We start from the raw sequence: 21,289 nt of genomic DNA on the forward strand, positions 1-21,289 counted from the left end.
GATGATGTATATGTACACTGTAAAGTTACTCTTTCATTATTACCCAATAATAAAGATAGTATTTATGAAGTATAGTGAAATATATGGTTTATATATTACCTCACTGAATCCTTTAGCTCAGTGGCTCTCTACACTGTAGCCACACAGGTGGTCATTTTCCCCTTCTCCTTAAATATACCCAACTTGCTCTTGCCTCAGGACATTTGCACTTGCTTCCCTGCTCATTCTTTAGTTTTCAGATCAAATAATTTTTCTTTGAAAACATTTTTTCCTCACTTCTGGAGCATTAACACTGCTTTCTGACCTTACCATTTTTCCCTCCCCGTCCCTAGCCCTACTTATTTTCTTTATTCCAGATTTCACCAACGGATTCCATTCTGTTCATTTCTTTCTTTGCTTATTTTCTGTTTTTCTTCCTTTATCGAAAGTGAGTTTTGTGAAAGCAGAAATCGAGGCTGCCTTGTTTTCCATTGAATCCATAAGGTCTAGAACAGTTCTTGGGTCATATCAGATACTCTATAAACACTTACAGAATGAATGATTGATGAGTGGATGAACGCATTCATTGATTAAAAAACCCAAGAGGGAAAAAAAAAAACCCAAGGAGGAGGAGGAGGGATTTCCACTCACCTGAACCACACCTGTACAGGAATCCAAAAAGATGCAGCCTTTGGGTTCTTTGGATATTTTTTCATCTTTGTAAAAATTCATGATGTAGGAGTTATCTGGCAACTGAGTCAGCTGGAAGTAGCGCTTTTTGAAGGACTAAATAAAGGAAAAGATATACAGAAGTAGTTCCAATTGCGGTGTGCTATTAGAGAAATTACAATTTTTCTAATTCCTTCAGGAGTGCTACAGTTCTAGGGCACCGTTCTAGAGAACAACATCCTCCTGTCTCATAAATAAAATATGACACGAAACATAAACTCAATGCAAATGACTCTCCTCTGTGCAGTGACCGAAGGAGGGGGTGTCAAGAATACTGGAAGAAACAAAGATGAGTCTTGATGTCTCCTTACCCGAACAGTAACGGTATTGTTCACTGTGCTGTTGAAATTCCCTTTGTAGAGCCAGCCAGACTTGAAAACTCCGGTTCCTCCCGTTCCCCCACCGCCCTTAGACGACGAGTGGGAGGTGGTATCCTGGAGAAGAAGCATCATTGGCATGACTGCAATCTTTTGTGAATCCCGGGTCTTCGACCTTGCACTTAAAAACGAAACTCCTCTTTCTCCCATTGACTCATCTTAAATAATTATGTTCAATTTCAAAACAAATGTGACTCGCTTTGACAAAAAGCCCTCCACAAGTAGCTACTGTTGCTTTTATGTTAATCTGGTCGGAATGTGAGATGCTCTAGTGGAAGACAGGAACAAAGTATCCTCCGTTTTAAACATTTCACTTTCAACAATGTACTTACTTCATCCTTATCAGCATCTTCATGGTCAACCTCAAAGGAATGTGAAGGAAGTTTCTCTGGCTTGTATTCTGCTCTGGTATTAAAAACAAACAAACAAACAAAACCAGTTTCTCATTTGTCATTTGAGACATGGCTTTCGTTTTCCACTGTTCCCTAGGTAACAACTATTGTGTTTTCTTAAATAAAGTAATGTAATCATGTGAGTGCCCTATTTCCTTTGGAAGTATTAACTTTCCCTTACACCATTGCATATTATCTCTTGCAAAGAAATCTCTATTTTTTAAACCACAGAGTTACTATTTATTCAGATTTGACATGTCTTCTTGAAGGAGATGAAGGCAAGCAGGACACTTTTAAAGGTTTGGTGGTTTATGTTTTCCTCTGTCCACATTCTGCAGTGGAATATGAAGTAGTGATATTTTCATTTCTGTTTTGCCTTTCAATGACATGCCCTCAGGGTCCTACATGGACACTTAGTTTGAAAAACTAAGTTCCTGAAAACCAGTCTGATCTCTGGCCACTAGGGTGCGCTGCTCTCCTAACCGTGGCCTCCGCCAAAGAACGCCCCAACCTGACTTCGTGGAATTGTGCTCGCTTGGTGCATTTCCGTGGTAACACTGGAATGCTGACCAGCCCGCAGCAGCAAGAGTGTGCACCTGGTACTATGAATGGTCAAATAGGACAAAAATAAACTTCTCTTGGCTTGATTCTATTTCACAACTCATGGCTGAATGGAAGTGATCAACAGCATCCCTTGACACCTAGCTAGAAAATCCTACATGTAGGATTTGCATGGAATATTTATTTTCTTTAAGGTGATTTATATTGTGTAGAAGCAACCCCAGAATCTGACCATTGAGAAAAAAAGCCCAGGGGTGCTCATTCAGTTATTCCTATCACAAATCTTTTCCTATGTTGATGGTATTCTAGATAAGAAGGGGCATGACCACGGACTCTTTATACTTAACTATGCATACAATTACCAGACTGCATTCACACAGGGATTAAACACATTCAAATGGGTTCATAATATTCTTTACCTTCCCTCTGAAAGAACTGAAAATGCCCATTCCTGGTTCACAGCAGGGCAAGGTGGAGAAAGAACACTGACCTCATTTTTAAAAATGGAAAAGCCTGAGATCAGAGCCACATTCTCTCTACCTGATAAGAATATTTTTTTCAATTGTGGTAAGATGTATATAACAGGACAATTACGATTTTAACCATGTTTAAGTGTCCAGTTCAGTGGCACTAAGTACATTCGCATTATTGTACAACCATCACCATAGCCCAACTCTAGACCTTTCTCATTCCCAAAATGACACAGTATCCATTAAACAACAGCTCCCCATCTCTCCCTTCCCCCACCCCTGGTAACTACTGTTCTACTTTCTGCCTCTATGTATTTGACTATTCTGGGTACCGCATGTAAGTGGAATCATGCCGTATGTGTCAATTTGTGTCTGGCTTATTTCACTTACTGTAAAATGTCTTCAAGTTTCATTCATGTTATAGCATGTCTCAGGATTTCATTGCTTTTTAAAGCTAAATAATATTCTATGGTAGTCTAAAAAGAGTTCGTGCCCCCAAAGTGGTTTCTACGAAGGCATCCCAGACTCTACAAATGAGGACTTTCTCCCTGTAGATGCCAGACACACATCTCTTTCAGTTCTTACCCAAATCTGTTGTGTGTGCACCTATCTTACCCTCCACCAGATTACATGTTTCTTCTTTTAAAAAAAAATGATTTATTTATTTATTTTAGAGAGAGAGAGAGAACACATGATTGGGAGGGGCAGAGGGAGAGGGAGAGAGAGAAACTCAAGCAAACTCCCACTGAACGTGGAGCCTGACACGGGGCTAGATCTCATGACCTTGAGATCAAGACCCTGAGATCAGGACCTGAGCCAAACCCAAGAGTTGGACCCTTAACCGACGGAGCCACCCAGGTGTGCCAGATGACATGTTTCTTAAAGCCAGGGCCTCCAATGAAGTCCCATCTACACCTCCCCCAGCTTTGTCTTTTCCTACTGTAGAGATGCTCATTGGCGATCAACATCATAAGAGGCACCTCTAATGTGTTAAACAGGTTTCTAAAAATGATCTTATTACTATTGTGAATTTATTTTATAAATTCAAATTAATGTAAGTTACTTGCTATCAAAATCAATAATTAAGAAAAATAAAGCTATTCTGGGGTACACAGTAGTTGATATTGGGTATTAAAGATGATATCTGGGGCCTCACTTCAGACCTAGTCTCGATTTATTTATCTATTTTATTATCTGTTGTGCAGTCTTGATATGAAATCCTGAAGTCCATAGGTAAGTAGTTGTAAATGGTAACAGGTTTATTAAAAAGCCAGAGGCTTGAAAGAATGGTTATAGGGAATGTGTATTTTAAGATTATCTCCACCATAGGTTCTGGCACAGGGTAAGAACATAATAAATATTTGTTCATTGACGTATATTAATTTACTCGAATGGGTGTGCATTATTCCAAATTCCAGAAACATATTCATACATACATAATATAACCTTCTTCATCCATGACTTATCTGCAATTTCGAAGAAGTCCAAAAATCTCTACCAAGGTAACAGAACATTTGTACTGAAGTCTAAATATGTACTAAGCAGCATATTGCTTTTTATTAAATTATATATGTGTGTAATCAGACATTTGCACACAAATGCTAGAACTCCACAGTCTAGTCTAGTCTCACTGTTGTACTGAGAAGAAAGTGAAGTCTGTCACAGCTACTCACATAAACACATAGTGGAAGAAGTGGGATTAGAAGCCCTATTTCCAAATGCTACTTGCTGTATGTAGGATAAATGAACCCAAACCATCTTGAATAAGCATGTTAAGATTGTAGCCATTATTCTCTTCCAAAGGATCTTGGTGTACCTGTACTCCTTTCTCCTTCCTACAGAGCCTTAGAGATGCTGAAGCATATCTATGCTTATTGCCCTTAATGTTAACTTGTTCTGCCTCTTTGGGTTAGGGTCAAGTTTATGTGAAGACAGAGCCAGTAGCCGAGGACAGTGTTATTTTAGGACCACTGGGAAATTTTTCCTGTCCTACTCAAAATATCCCTTTTCTCCTTAACAATATCTTGACATTCCTGAACAAGGAGCAGTCCGTTTCACCTTTTCATTTGACTGGCAAAATAAAGCCCCTAAACACAACCCTTCCCTCTCTCCCTCATCCTGCATGAGGCAACACATTGTTTGAGATTCAGAGGCAGATTCATAAGGTTGATTTCAGAGCAATTACTCCAAGTATTTTGTCTGCAGAGAAGAGAACATGAGTGTTCCAGGATTCTTAACATGATGGCAGGGCAGTAAAGGGGGTATTAAGAAAACATCCCGAGTGAAAAATAAAAGAATGTGTAGGGAAAACAGGGAGAGGCAGCAAAGACAAACTTGAACATGGGATGTCAACATCTAGCTCAGGGATGGTCCTATGCTATATGCTAATTATTTCCTGTTAGTCTCCCTTTGACCTTGACACTATTCTATCCCTTTCTGAACTTCATATTCTGCCCTCTTCTGCCAGCCTGACTTACCCTTTCTTCTCTTTCTTACAAAACCAATTTGACAGGCATTTGTTCTTGGTAACTGTGGATCACAATAGTGGTCATGTTCCTCAGTGATCGATCGATCGATCTACCTACCTACCTACCTACTTATCTATCTACCTACCTATCTCACATTTTCTTTATCCATTCATCCATCGATGGACATTTAGGCTGTTTCCATGTCTTGGCTATTGTAAATAATGCTGCAGTGAACAGAGGAGTGCATACATCTTTTTGAATTAGTGTTTTTATTTTCTTTGGATAAATACCCAGAAGTGGAGTTGCTAGGTCACATGGTAGTTCTATTTTTAAATTTTCGAGGGACCTCCATACTGTTTTGCATGGTGTCTGCACCAGTTTACATTTCCACCGACAGTTCATGAGGGTTCCCTTTTTGACACGTCCTCATTACAACTTGGTATTTCTTGCCTTTTTGATACTAACCACTCTAACAGGTGTGAGGTGATATCTCACTGTGGTTTTGATCTGTATTTTCTTGATGATTATTTGTATTTCCTAATGATGAGTACTTTTCATGTACTGATTGGCCACTGTCTGTCTTCCCTGGAAAAATGTCTATTTGGATCCTCTGCTCATTTTTTAGTTGGATTGTTTTATTTTTTTGCCATTGAATTGTATGAGTTTTCTGTATATTTTGGATATTAACCCCTTATCAGATACATGATTTGCAAATATTTTCTCACATTCAGTAGGTTGCCTTTTCATTATGCTGATGGTTTCCTTTGCTGTGCAGAAGTTTTTGAGTTTGATGTAGTCCCACATGTTTATTTTTTCTTGAATGCAGTCAGATCCAAAAAAATCTTTGCCAAGATGGATGTCAAGGAGGTTACCACTTATGTTTTCTTCTAGGAGTTTTATGGTTTCAGGTCTTACATTCAAGTCTTTAATCCATTTTGAGTTAATTTTTGTGGATAACGTCAGATAGGGTCTGGTTCCATTCTTTTGTATATGTCTGTCCAGTTTTCCCAACACCATTTATTGAAGAGACTGTCCTTTCCCCACGGTATATTCTTGGCTCCTCTGGCATCATGTACTTTTTGTCATTCTTGTCTCCTGTGAATCCCAAGTTCAGTGCTGATTTTTATGTGTGAAGGCGTATATTTTACACTCTAGCCTGAAATAATGTTTCTCTCTAGTATCTTTCTATGAACACCACTTAAAAAAAAAGTGAGGTTCTTAAGCGTTAATAATAACACAATTTCAAATTTAAAGAATAAAAATTAGGGAGATAAACACATGCTTCTTTTTTCACTCTACCATAATTGCAAGTTTTTATTTTGGACCCTCAGGAACCCATAAAAAGAAATGATCGGCTTAAATTGGTAGCAGACATAGGAGAATTCTTCTAATCCAGGAGGCATGAACATGATTTATTCTAATAGCCTCTGAAGGCCAAGTAAATGATCTGTTTCCACTACTGACCTAAATATGCACAGTCTTTAATGGGGAGTGCTTAGGCTTTGTAAAATCATTTTAAAAATAATTTTTCTATTCAGTGTTACGGTCTTCATTATTTCAGGAGATGTGTGAGGATTATATTCTGGAACTTGTGATTTTCACTTTGAATACACATAGTTCATTAAAATCTCCTACTTTGTGGTAGTATTATTCTTCCCCTTCTTGGTATCAACTTCCACTTCCTTTAGTCAATTAAGGGAAATTCGAAACAGTATTTCAGTTACATTTGTCTTGCTTCTCCTGATGTTTCTTCTCATGCTCCATGAGAATTCTAATTCGACGATGATATCCAGGCCCTGTTCTCAGTGGAGGTGTTTCCTGTGTTGTTTTAATAGGGTATGAATACGACGAAGGTGAAATCTTTCACATATTTATTTTGCTTGATGGCATCATGGACATAAGAAAAGGTGTGTGGGGGCAAAGCCATTAAAGATTTCAACAGACCTTGATCCCAGGGTCCTAGGATCAAGCCCTACATTGAGCTCCCTGCTCAATGGGGAGTCTGTTTCTCCCTCTCCTGCTCCCCCTACTTGTGCTCTCTCTCTGTCAAATAAATAAATAAAATCTTAAAAAAACAACAACAACAAAGATTTCAACAGACCTGAAGTCAGCAGGAAGTCATATACTTGGAAGGGCAGCTAAATGCCACTTTCTACAATCTCTCACTTCATATGAGGTCCTCCAACTGCTTGGACACAGCTTCCAAGTTGTAACCGCTTCTCAGAACGGTTTTTAGAAAGAGGAAGTCTCGATGTTAAAAAATGCTTTGCTTTTTTGTTGTGCTTACAAAAAGCGTGTGACTAACATGCAGATATTCCAAATATAGTAATTACTCAGGAAAGCCTAGCATGTGGTGGGACCTTCCCAACACAAAGTTATAGGAAGTTAACTCTCAGGAGTAACCTGAATTTAAAGGGATGTTCAGAGATTTGGTAAAAGTTAATATTCACTGGTTTGCAAAAAAAAAAAAAAAAAAAAAGATTTGCTGTTTTGGAAGAACATTGTTTTGCTCTTAGTAATGTAACTGAAAAATACATGGCCTCTTTTCCCTCCACCTCTTTTTTTTTTTTTTTTTTTGTATACTCACTGTTACAATCCCATTCTCCTTAGAGTAGCTCAAGTGATTTTTTAAAGAAGGAAACTGGATCACGTCTCACTAGGTTAAAATTTCCCCAGGCTTCTGTCGCGGTAGAATGAATCCAAGCTCTTTTCTGGGACCCACCAGGCCCCTGTCTCCTTCTGTGGTTTCATCTTACTCCAGCTTTTCTAACCATCAGTTCAAGCCTCCCCATTCTGCTCAAGAGATCATGCTGATTCCCAAGACAGGGCACTTGCCCTTGCTCTTTCCTCTGGGAATCCTTTCTCAAGTTCACAGTGCTGGTAGCTACTATTCCTTCAGACCTGAGCTCCAATGGCATTCTGTGAGCTATTCCGTAGCTCCTTAAAATTCTGCATTCAGGAGTTGAGAGCAGCCCTTCCAAGTATCCGAGTCTGGAACAGTTGTTTCTGGGAGCACAGGAAATCTGGGCCAATAGTGCCCAAATCTAAACCATGTATCCACTAAAAACTTAGGCGTGATGTGTATCTTCTCGACATCTTCACTTGAGGAAGGGGTTAATAACGACTTCACTTTTGATTGTTGTGTTTTTCTGGATTATTTGCATCATCTTAGATGGATGATGCAATGTGTTAGGAGATTCCAATTCATTGCAGTTCTTTAATTTGAGCCACTCCAATCCCATCCAGGAATGTTATATTTCAAAATGTGCCATGTACTTAGTTTATTTATCCAATAAGTAATAATTGCACACTAACCATGGGCCAGGCATTCTCCTAGCCTACAGGGGATTCTGCAAGGAAAAGCCCCACCGTTTGGGGATTTTTGCTTTATTGGGGGACACAGACACTGAATAAATGACTAGTTCAGGTAGTAGGTCAGGTGAGCTTGTCCCTGAAGGTGACATTTGAACAGGTGCAGAACAAAGACACCTTTTCCCAAAGACTTCCTTTCCCCAGAGTCCAGAAAAAAAAAAAAGCTATTTATTTTCCCCTTTTACTATTCTTAAACATATGTCACTTCTGTGGAAGTTGTTTATTTACATGACTTTTGATATCACAGTATGAAAACACATGAAACCAGTGGCAAATCTGAACGCAAAATACAGAATATCATCAGAAAAATGTTTTGGTCCAAACTGTTCTTTTCTAGTCATGTTATATCTGCTATTGAAATGACAGCTCACAAAAGAATGGTATAATGATACTTTAAGACTTTGCTCAAAATAAGAATAATTTATATCTCACAATCGATTCTGTGCATATACAACAAAATATATGTTGTTGAACAAAATGTTCTATCGTAACAATTATTTTTAAATTTTGTAAAATATACCTTGACACTAGATTAACATACATGTATTTGTAAACAATGGTAGGACTTAAACATAAATCCTATTTTATATATGGAAAAACCCAAGGAGTACTCTTGATAGGTTCTTACCGGGGTAACTGTCGGATGTCTCCAGAATATTGTTCATATTTGTAGTTTACCACATACCATTGGGAACTATAAAATTTACAAGCCTGAAAGAAAAAAAAAGACAATTAAAAATTATCGTTAAAAAATTCAGCTGTCCTGGCAAAAAGCACAGCGAATACAGTTATCGTAATCTCAGGGGTAATGTTAAGGTGGCTATGTTAGCGATTTTAAGGTAGGTAAGGGGGCTTGCTTGTTATAATCATTTCACATTTTTGAGTGAAATGGAAATCAAACCTTTCCCAGACTCTTGGAGGAGGAACTATTTAACATATTTATTCTATTTTATGCCATCAAGGAAAGCCTAATTTAATCACCCAATGAATCATCCCAGATACGTTGCTAACCTCAAGTACCGTCATTTTTCAGCTTTCCTGAGCATCCTTCCATTATTTAACAGTTCTTAGTGGTAGAAGATATTATTATTTCTATGTGATCTTTTCATCATAATTCTGCTCCATTCTTTTGTCAGTAACTTATCTTTTCTCCTATGTCAGGTGTGCTGTTGATTTGAAATCAGTTTTTCAGTTTTACCTCAATGCTTTCTAGGGTCCAGGCTTCTCCATGATTACTCATTGATTTTTATAAATATATATGAATAAAAGATGACCAAAAAGTTGGTACATAGTGGCTGATTTTTCAGTATTTATTGATGGCAAATATTTCCCAAACATCTACCATGTACCTAGCAATGTACTGACCATGGAGTGGTAATGGGGGTTTCATTAGCTGGCCTTTTTTTTTTTTTTTTGAGCGCACACTTGAGGTGGGGAGGTAAGGGGGGTTAAGGGCAGAGGGGTGGGAGGGGCAGAGGGAGAGGTAGAGAGAGAATCTTAAGCAGACTCCATGCCCAGGGTGGAGCCCCAAGCAGGGCTGGATCTCATGACCCTATGATCATGACCTGAGCTGAAATCAAGAGTCGGATCCTTAACCCATTGAGCCTCCCAGGTACCCCTCACTAGGTGGCTTTTAAGATTCCTTTTGATCCTAAAATTACATGAACCTGGGGACTGAGCAGCTGACATGAAGATTACAAGAAGATCTTGTCTTCTCCAGTGGAGAAAATGAGGAGCAATGAGCATCCTGCAATGTGAGAAGTAAAGACCTACGGTTGTTGGGACCCAGGAAGGGGACAGGCAAGGAGATCTGCGTGAGAGGAATCACTTGGGGTGTCGAAGTGCTACAAACAAGGGAAAGACGAGCACTGTCTGCAGAAACAGAAAGTGGGAGGGAAGGGCCCAGAGCTTGCTGCAAAGAGGCTGATGGAAAGCACAGGGTGCAGGCACCTGGCTCAAGATGCAGGGAAAGGCAGGGCGAGGGGAGAGTAGTTGAGTGTCGTCAGCCTCTCTGGACCTCTCTGGCCTTGAACTTTCTCGGTGCCATGACTTTATTTGTTCAGGGAAGCACCCACCCTCAAACTGGGGACAGAGGCTAAACAAGGCGTGAGCCTGGGGTCAAGACTGGAGTAGGAGAATGTTGGCAGAGAGTCGTGGAGAAAAACAGCAACAAGACAAACGGATGTGGATAACAGCAAAGGGAATTCAGGAGATTGGGATGGACTGTGGATGGAGAGGGGAACGGGGAACAAAACTGAATATTTAGCTAAAATGAAGTTACTTAACTTGGGATTCCTGAGCCAATTCTGCAAATCATACGTTTCTGGAAATAAGAGGAAAACTAAGCCCTGATAGGCTCCTTGGCTAAAAAGTTCCATCTTCATTTTAGATAAAGATGCCAAGGATTCAGGCAAGGAGCATATGGGCCTGAGGCATCCCAAGGCCATGGGGACAGAATGTTCACAATCACAGTTCTTTCTCCTCTTCCTGCTTTTTCTCTATTCCTGGAGATAACTCTCAAATGCGAAAAAATATATTTAAAAATGGAAAACAAAGAGCATAAAACCCACTCCCTTTTTGTATTCCCTTTCAATCTTTTTTTCTGGTCCATAGTTTTACCTGGTTCCCCTCTGAGTGTATATCTGAACTTGAATGTTTTTTTTTTATTCACTTAATGGCATATTCTAGATATTTTTACATTGGTTTTCTAAATTTTATGACCACTTTAAGTAGAATAAAATATCATTCCGTAATTTACTGACCCAGTCTCCTAGTTTTGGAGGTCATTCATTCATTCAACAAACATCACTGAACCCTTACTGGGTTGATCTAGGTGATGCGAATACATCAGTGAACAAAGGACAAAAATACATGCCCTTTTGAAAGTTATGCCCTTGTGAAAAGGTGGTCAATAAACACAAAATAAGTAAACTGTGTACATGCTGGAAAATGGTAACTGTCATGTGAAAAAAAAAAAGCAGAAGAGGAACATGGATAGAGTTGGGGGAAGGGGGCCAATTTAATAGAATGTTTAGGGTGGGTACTTCAGATGGGCTAACATTTGAGGAATGACTTCTAGAACAGGACAGAGTGAACGGTTATTACGGCTCTTCAAATTTTGTGCCATTGTAGGAAATATGATTTTTTTTTAATAAAAATAAGTCTTTTATAAAAAATGAGAATTTTTCAAAAAAAAATGAATATTCAGAGTATTTCTTCATGCATTTGGTCCTCCTATCCTCCCCCAAGTCTCACCCCTTCGGGGTTATTTTCTTAGGACAGAGTACTCCAAGTATTTTAAGGATTCTTGGTAAAAAAACTGCCCAAAGAATGTATATTTGTTATAAGAAAAAGGCAAATCGAGGGTACAGGTCTGAACCGGGAGCTATATATCTTTCTTCTTGTTCTGGAACTAACCCACTAATACTGCCTTTCAACATGACTTTTGGTCAAATCATTTCATTTATTAGGATCTCAGATTTAGGTAGTGAACAATCAGAATATTAGACTGGATTGAGAAATCTCTGTCCCATAATATCCATCTCTACACTCCCTAATCTGGAGGTTTAATGGGACAAAGATGCACTGATTTACTCATTATCCTTTCTTGCTATGGACAGTATCTATGTTTAGCCACAATAAACATGTATACTTCATGAGCATTTCACATGATAATCACAATATGCCACAGGCTTACCTGAATCCGAGATGTGTATATCCTGAATTCCACTGACCCAAAGTGAATGTGGAACTTTCTTATATTACTATAGTCTAGCAAAGAAGTACTTGTTTTCTGGTTTGGAGTGGCACCTACTTGTCAGATATCACACTACTAGGTGCTTTACATATGATTTTAATAAGAACTCTGTGAGATTTTATTTCTATTTTATAAATCACAGAGGCAAGGAGAGGCTCAGATCATTGCCAAAGGTCCTACACATGATAGAAGTAGGATTTCAAATTGGATTTGTCTGACTCTAAAAGTCCATTCAGCTAATTTATGAATTGTTTGATGATTGCAGACTTCTTTTTTCTTTTAGGCACATCTGGACCATCATTCCAGATGTTTATATGGCATTTCTGCTTCCGTCTTGGAGTCAGACAGACCTGGTTTTGAATTTTGGTGTTAGCTGTGGGATTTCAGTTAAGTAACTTAGTATCTTTAAATTTCTTTATCTGTTTAAGTAATACCAACTTCATAAGGATCTAATAAAATACTTCCTATAAAGCACCTAACATAGGGTAAGTACTTAATAAATACTTGCTTTAAAAATAACCAGTTTTCCTAGCATGTTTGACTCAGTGTATAATTCACATTCACAATAGTTGATAATAGCAACTAGTTTTTCTTGATTTATGAAGTACAGTTTTGGAGAGACATATTAGCTTTGATTATCAAAGAAATCGGCTTTAATAAAATTCCTTCTGAATTTATTTGCTATGTTTCATGTATCTGGTGGTGGGTAGATGAGGATTAGGGGTGGTGTAGATGACCCTTAAAAATCCTTCTAAATCTGCGATTTCTTGGATTCTGAGAAAGCCAGTGCATTTTACAAACACATAGATGTTTCTCCTACGTAGTAATGGCATTTTGGAAATGTTATGCATAGAAAATTATTCTCTATTCTTTGTTCCAGCCCACACAGTCACTCTCATTAAGAACTATTTAAATTATGACTAAAACTCTTCTTTGTCCGAAAACTAAGCTGAAAGGACCTGCTGCAAATTCAAAGTCCCAGGCTACCACTCTGCTTGTTACTGTAAGGGTTCCATTTCCCCTTTACTAACTACCTAGCCCATGATACGGGTTTCAAAATACCAACTTCTCATCCTTGGAGGCTGCCACCATCTACTTCAAAGGTGAAGACCGTGAATATCTCGCAAAAGTGTGCTGAGCTGGTGAATTTTTCTAAACAGCAATGCCCCAATTCACATTATATTAATTTATTATGTTTGCTTGTTCAGCTTTTATACTTGCTATCTCTGCTGTTAACGCGTTTAGACACGAAAAAGCTGAGCAAGGTCAACATGCTTGAAGGCTTTTATACCATTAGGATAATGTTTCCTGAACTGCATTGTGTTCATTAATTATTAAGGATTGTTAATTAAAATGCAGATTCCTGGGTCCCATGAGATCCACTGAATCAGAATCTTTATGGGGGCCCCCAAATCCATCATTCCATGTCATTCCATGGAGTGACAATGTGGTCCTTGTGCTGTTTGCCTATGAACTGAAAGCATTAGGGTCCTGACTTCATACAGTGGGCTCTAGTAATTGAGGTTATCCTCCAACTGAAAGACCAGGGGGCATATCATCTCTAGCATGGCATTTTTATTTATAATGTACATTCAATATTTATTTGAATGAACGGATTTCCTATATCCTTTTTCTTTTAGAAATAACTAAACATGACACTATGGAAGTTCTAAAAATCTAAATACTTTAGAAAAGATTGGGCAATTGTAAAGGGCACCCTAAAATACTATAAAGAAAATATTTCATTTTTTCCCTCTCCTCTTCTCTTTAGAGAATCATCAGAATCAATTCAAATCATGTTACTTACCTCAAATAGCAATTTGGGTTTGGCAATGTAATTTGTCCATCTCTTAAAAGCGCTGATTATTAGATTCTGGCTACAGAGTAATAAGCAGGTAATAAATAGCTTTTCAGATGCAAAATTCTTTTTCTTTCTGGCTGTAGAGGTTTATTTAATTACATGACTAGTTTCTTGCCAGAAAGATGTATGCAACCACAAAAGGTGTTCGTTTTGACTCTGAGTCACCACTGGGATTAATTCTGTATTTGTAAAATGATGGTGGTAATTTCACATTCATGCCAGTCTTTATTAAGTTTAGAAGTAATTATGCCTATTGTATAAATGTTGAAAATGTAGCATCATGAAATTAAGTGAATTTAGGCAAATTATATATTGAAAATGTGGCTGGATGATTTATTGTCCACACTGAGACACTACAAAGTGAGAGATGAGAGAAGGGGCTATTAGCCAGGCCAACAGGTAGAAGATGAAATTATTCCTGCAACCAAGACATGTGGTCACTCAATATGTTGATATTTTAGAGAAAAAGAGAAAAAGCACTGAAAATATTTTTTTTTCTTTAGTTGGATCACATCTATGTATTCCTTTAAAAGGAAATGATTTTTACGGTACAAAAATAAGTTGAACACAATGATTTTTTACCACTTATACTACAGTCTTGGTAAAGAAAGAAAAATGTTTGGACAAAATAAGCGATGTAAATATAGATATGACTCAGTTTCAGAAATCATGGTACAATCCAAAGAATAATGGATTTTGGGTCTGAGTTTTTAAAATACTGCTTGATACTAGATAGTGTTACTATGGATGTAAATATGTATGTACGATGTAAAAACAGAATGTCCTATCAAATGCCAACCATAAATGAGAATCATTTTTCAACTATTTTGCTACTTTGAATTATCTAAATTGGAAGCGAATCAAAATATTTGGTTTGTTTTTTTTAAACTGCATTGTATTAAGGCAGTTGAGCAAACTGTAAAATTAGACTTTCATAAATCACACCTGTGCCTGACCCGGGAACATACATTCTAATTTCCCAGCTAGAGCTCACAAGTAATTTGTCAAGACATGAATAATGGATAGTACTAAAAACCTTGGTAATATTATGATCGAAATCATTCTTTTCGTGTAAGGCATAAAATCTGGGTTGTAATTCAATATGATTGAAATTTTTAGGTTCAAACTTAAAATGGGTTCTTTTTAAACATTTTTATATGTCAGGGTTTCAGACTTGTACTTCTGTGTTTCCATCCACTTGCCACTAAATATTATAGGATGATTTTTATTGTAGAGAAGAGGAAGCTAATTTAGAGCTGGGACAGTTTTGCATATCTGGAAGCAAAACTATTATTCTAGGGATTTTGGTGATGAGACATTAAGACAATAAATTTCTTCAAGATCGTTAATGCAAAACTCAAAACTATTTTGTTTTCATCAGGGTTTTCTATATACATTTTATCCCAATGCCACTAGAAAATAAATGCATTTGAATTTACCTTTATCAACTTTTGTATGCTTATTATCTTTAGTGTTATACATGTAGTGTAAAAAATAAAATGGGTGATCCATTTTGTTCTGGCCATGATAGGAACAAAATTATTATACATAAATAAGATAGGTCCAATATAGGACAATAACAAATTTTGATCTCATTTTTCCATTACTTGAAGTTGCAAAATAAATATAGCTTAACTTACAAGTTCACTTTTAAAAGGTACACACAAAATGAAAAGTCCCGTAACCTCCAACAAAGCCTTATCAGTGAATTAAGGGCCCCGTTCTTCAAAACAGAAACAAATTTTTTTCTATTCACACTAATTTTATTAAGAAAGGATTATGGTGGGGGGTGGGAGGGATGGGGTGGCTGGGTGATAGACATTGGGGAGGGTATGTGCTATGGTGAGTGCTGTGAATTGTGTAAGACTGTTGAATCAGACCTGTACCTCTGAAACAAATAATACATTATATGTTAAAAAAAAAAAAAGAAGATAGTAGGAAGGGAAAAATGAAGGGGGGGAAATCGGAGGGGGAGACAAACCATGAGAGACTATGGACTCTGAGAAACAAACTGAGGGTTCTAGAGGGGAGGGGGGTGGGAGGATGGGTTAACCCGGTGATGGGTATTAAAGAGGGCACGTTCTGCATGGAGCACTGGGTGTTATACGCAAACAATGAATCATGGAACACTACATCAAAAACTAATGATGTAATGTATGGTGATTAACATAACATAATTAAAAAAAAAATAAAGGGAGGGACGTAGAACCTACCGCTAGATAGGAGAATTACCAAAGAATATAAGGGCCATGTTTTTAAATTGCCACAGAAACATTAATAAAAATGTACAGTATAAGAAAAAAAAGAGAAAGGATTATGGTTTTTCTTTAATCTGGAGAGTTGGTTTTTTTTGTGTTTTTTTTTTTTTTTTTTTTTTTAGTTACATTTTCCCCAATAGCTCTCAGTAATTTAAATTGTGCAGGTAGTTCTGATGTTATATCAAAGGAGTTAGTTCTACAGTGAGGAAAACCATGCTTATTGTGCTCTGGTGGAAAGTGAATGAATGCCTTAGAATCATTCATTTGCTGCCTAATGATTCAGAATCAGAAAACGGCACTCATTTTTACTTAATTTATACATACAAAAAAAAAAAAGCCCCCAATCATTTATTAAAATACTTATTCTTATTTCTGAGTAAGTTTGAGTGCACATTTTTCTACATATGAGATTCAAACAATTTGTGTAAAGTACAAAGGCACTTTGACTAAAAGAATGGTTTCTTTATCAATGCCCATAATATGCAGTTCAAAATTAAACATGAAGCACATAAAATTATTTTAACCATAAAAGTGAGAAATGGAATTCCTTATTTTCTTGAAACAGGATACATTTCATTCTAGTTAGGTATGTTTCTTTTAGTTAACAAAAATGGGCAGCATGAAATACGTTTTAAATCATAGCCAATCCTCCTCTCCCAAAAATTTTCTTTCCCATGTTTGGGATCCAAATTCTTTAATAGATCCTTTACTTCTCAACATGATGCAGCTTCTACCTTGAATGTTTATAATTTTCTCTTGAATTAGGTGAATGTTATCTATCTGGGTCCCAATGGTGGAAAAGGAAGAAGAGGCAGAGGAAGAAATTTCTTTTTCAATATTATACTCATTTTATCATATTATTTTTTATGTTTATAAAATTTCCCTTAACGAATTAAGCAATATTTTAGTATACAATGTAGCAGCCTACTGAAATATTTTTAACTTTGGTATGCATAGAGTATTTTGACTGAAGGATTCCGGTACTTTTCTTGGGTTTACTCTCAAAGTGCTTTGTAGATAAAGAGACAACAATGTACTAACACCTTGTTTGATAAGATTACACATCTTTCCAGAGTTTAACCCACTGTAATCAGGTTGTGCTCTTAGCCTCTGAAAATGTTCTGTTAAAGAACTGCCAATCAGAGCTACCCTACAACCCAGCAAGTGCACTACTAGGTATTTACTCCAAAGATACAAATGTAGTGATCCAAAGGGGCACCTGCACCCCAATGTTCATAGCAGCAATGTCCTCAATAGCCAAACTGTGGAAGGAGCCCAGATGTCCATCAACAGATGAATGGATAAAGAAGATGTGGTATATATATATGACATGGATGCAACTAGAGGGCATTATGCTAAGCGAAATAAGTCAACCAGAGAAAAATAATTATATGCTTGCACTCATATGTGGAATTTAAGAAATAAAACAGAGGATCATAGGGGAAGGGAGGGAAAAATAAAAGAAGATGAAATCAGAGAGGGAGACAAACCGTGGGAGACTCTTGACCATAGGAAACAGGCTGAGTGTTGCTGGAGGGGAGGCGGGGTTGGGGGATGGGATGACTGAGTCATGGACACTAAGAAGGACACATGATGTAATGAGCATTGGGTGTCGTACACAACTGATGAATCACTGAACTCTACCTCTGAAACTAGTAATACACTGTATGTTAATTAATGGAATTTAAATAAAATAAAATAAATTAAAAGAAAAAAAGAACTGCCAATGACTCTGATTACCAAATCCAATGTGCCCTTCCTTATGTGATACCTCTTTGGCATTTTGTACCATAGTCTCATGGTTGCTATGGACTTTTCTTTAATTCTGAGAAATCAATATCTTCTTGTTTTCTTCATCTCCCTGTCCACTCCATCTCCGCCTCCTGAGCAGGGCCTTCCTTACTAGCGCCTTAAGTGAGAGTGTAGCCCAAGGACCTTCCCCTCAGCCCCAGCCAAGTCCCCATGGCACTCCTGGTGAACTGTTCCAGGCTCAAAGCTTCTACTTTTCAAATCCAGACCAACTGCCTACCCCTTCCTCCTGCATTGAGACCTACCTATTTATCTCCTTCTTGGGCATCTCTGTCTCTAATGCATGTTGGCCAGTTACATTATCTCATTTGTTTCTTCCAACCCTGCTTGAGCAATCTTTACTTTCTTCTGGGCATCTTACTTAAATTACTGGCACAACTATCCAGCTAATAGCCCAATGCAGACATGTGGGAGTAGTTGCCACCATATTCCTCTCCCTTGCTTTCTTTTCAGTCACCAACTTCTGTCAATTCCATCTCCGTAATAGCCCTTTACTATCACCACTATCATACTGCCATATGTTAGTGTAGGTCTTTAACCCAGCTGGACTATTAAAATAGTCTTCCATCTGTCCAGCTTCTCTTCAGTCTTATTCATCCCTCCCACATAAGCAAGCCAACCCATTCTCTGGTCTGTTTTTAGCTAATTTTTTCTACCATATGAACCTGATCTCGTCTCTCCATTTTATAGTAATACTCCAGGGGTACTTGTAAGATTGCTTTGGAAAAATCTGATCACTGGTCTGTTATTTCTTGCCTGGTGGTAAGCTCCTTGAAGGCAAGGACTGTGTTATGTCCATTTGGTATCAACAACTTAGTAAGTGCTTGTTGTTGAATAATAAACCCAGTCCAATCTTCCATGCAGTGGACAAGGCCCTTCACTGCAGACACTTGGTATGTGATCCATAGTAACAGCATAAATCAGTGGAAGAGGAATTTTCTATGTGAAGCATTTAACCCTTTGTAAAGACAGGGTAACCAACTTCACCCAACTGAACTCTAAAGAGTAGCTTGTTTGAGCCACTGAGTTCACATTTGCTTCTTAGATGAAAAAAAAAATCCAATAATTAGGTAAGGGATTGAGAGGAGAAATTTAAGGGCTGGAAAAAGGTGCTACTCTGAACTTTATGAGTATTATTATTTACTACAAACTTTGAAATTAACCTTATGTATATTTTTGATTTGCTACATGAGGATAAGTCCATAGAACAACCAAAACGTGGGGTGTATCTGGGGTTGTGTCCTAGTATTCCAAGAGGTTTACCCTCTGGACAAAGATAGACACTTTTGATACAAATGGTAAGAGGTTTGTCCATGAAAAGAAAGAAATAATTTATTTGATCTTTTGGGAGCTGTAGTATTCCTTTTCTCTTCACCACCATCCGCCTTAATGAAATGCATGTCAAGTTTCATCTAATAGATTTTTTTAAAGATTTTATTTATTTATTTGACAGAGAGAGACACAGCGAGAGAGGGAACACAAGCAGGAGGAGTAGGAGAGGGAGAAGCAGGCTTCCCGCTGAGGAGGGAGCCCGATGCAGGGCTCAATCCCAGGACTCTGGGATCATGACCTGGGCCAAAGGCAGACGCTTAATGACTGAGCCACCCAGGTGCCCCTAATAGATTATTTTTTTAAAGATTTTTTAAAAATGTTTTATTTATTTATGAGAGAGAGAGAGAGAGAATATCAGAGGGAGGAGAGGTGGAGAGAGAGGGAGAAGCAGACTCCCTGCTGAGCAGGGACCTGGACGCAGAGCTCGATCCCAGGACCCTGAGATCAGGACCTGAGCCGAAGGCAGACACTTAACCTACTGAGCGAGTCAGGTGCCCTTTCACCTAATAGAATCTGTTTCACTTGAGCTGTACTGTGTTCGTAGTTTCTGATGATCTTCCCTCAGATTCACATCAGAATTTCTCAGATGGTTTTCAAGAGATGTGGGGAAAATGGACAGAATTTCTTCATGGTCAAATAAATATGGGAAATACTACATGTCATATTCTCTTCTGAGATAATCTCCATGGATATTAGCAAGTTAAAGACTGAGTGTGTGTGTGTGTGTGTGTGTGTGTGTGTGTGTGTGTATGTATGTGTCCTGTGGACATCCTGCAGACCTGGCTTTCTGCAGAACATTCTGTGCGTGGAATTGTGAAATTGGTGTCTACTCTATCTCAACCATTTGTTCTGTTGGTTTTTAGTGTGGATTTTCTACCAAAGCCTAGAGATTTCTGCATTGAGTCTGATTTGTACTTCCTGTTCTGTCTTGGGTCTTATTTCATTATTTTTTTTCCTAGAGAAGCCAGTATTTATGGTCTAGGACCTGCTTACAATCTAAACTTTTCCTTGCCCTAACAACCTAATACGGTCTGTATGAGGATAGTACATACTTTGTGTGTGTGTGTGTGTGTGTGTGTATTCATATATAGAAGTAAATGTAGGGGCGTCTGGGTGGCTCAGTCCGTTAAGCATCTGACTCGATCTCAGCTCAGGTCTTGATCTCAAGGTTGCAAGTTCAAGCCCTGCATTGGGCTCCAAACTTTAAAAAAAAGTAAATAGATATTTGTTTCTATTCTTTATTTTTTTAATATTAATTTTTTTTGCTTCTATTCTTTTAATGTTTCTATGACTCTTAACATCCCCAAGTGTTTTATGTCTTGACCGAAGTGAGGCTTGGATTCTTGAATTCATGATTTACTTCTTACTTCATCATTATTCTACTCCTGCAGCAGATGGGTTTCCAGAAATTGGAGAGGGCTTTGTTGGAAGAGTAACTTGCTATACCTTACTATTTTGCCAGTATTTCTCTCAGCCATTCAGGTGAGGTGGTCCCTAGACCCTTGCTCCCTGTTGGGCCACAGTATCTCAATTCTCAATTCTCTGCTTTCATTCTCTTTGTTAAGAGAGACCTAACCGAGAGCTTAGTTTTATATAGTGTTCTGAGCTACTGGCTTTATATTATTCTATTGTGTATATTAAAATGAAAACTTTGCTATAGAAGTTTTGCTTAAGAAGTCTGCATCCTGTTTATAGATCTCTTTAATTGCTCCCCCAACCCTCAGTGGGAGGGGTGGTGCTTGCTTTATCACGGAAGTGTTTGGTTTCTTTTTATGTTTATAGATGTTGATTTTAAGTCACTTATGAGAATCAGATAAAGACGCTGCTCCCCAGTTGTTATTCTCCAAGTGTTTTCATATCATTGCTGTATTTATTTTTAGAACACAGTATTAGAATTATTAATGTGCTTATTTAAAGATAAAGA

General features: G+C 37.8%; 1 protein-coding gene across 9 annotated transcripts in view; it reads right to left on the reverse strand.

Moving 5' to 3' along the window:
* DOCK10 (dedicator of cytokinesis 10) overlaps positions 1-21,289 on the reverse strand; it is a 254,355-nt gene that overhangs the window by 106,742 nt on the left and 126,324 nt on the right. For all 9 annotated transcript variants that reach the window (XM_078071375.1, XM_078071373.1, XM_078071372.1 and 6 more), the window contains exons 4-7: positions 8,977-9,059; positions 1,418-1,490; positions 1,020-1,142; positions 631-765 (exon numbers count right to left, since the gene is read on the reverse strand). In XM_078071375.1, the coding sequence (XP_077927501.1) occupies positions 631-765; positions 1,020-1,142; positions 1,418-1,490; positions 8,977-9,059 (414 nt within the window). The remainder of the gene's footprint in view (positions 1-630; positions 766-1,019; positions 1,143-1,417; positions 1,491-8,976; positions 9,060-21,289) is intronic.

Source organism: Halichoerus grypus, chromosome 4 (assembly GCF_964656455.1).
Source record: "Halichoerus grypus chromosome 4, mHalGry1.hap1.1, whole genome shotgun sequence".
NCBI classification, from domain to species: domain Eukaryota; kingdom Metazoa; phylum Chordata; class Mammalia; order Carnivora; family Phocidae; genus Halichoerus; species Halichoerus grypus.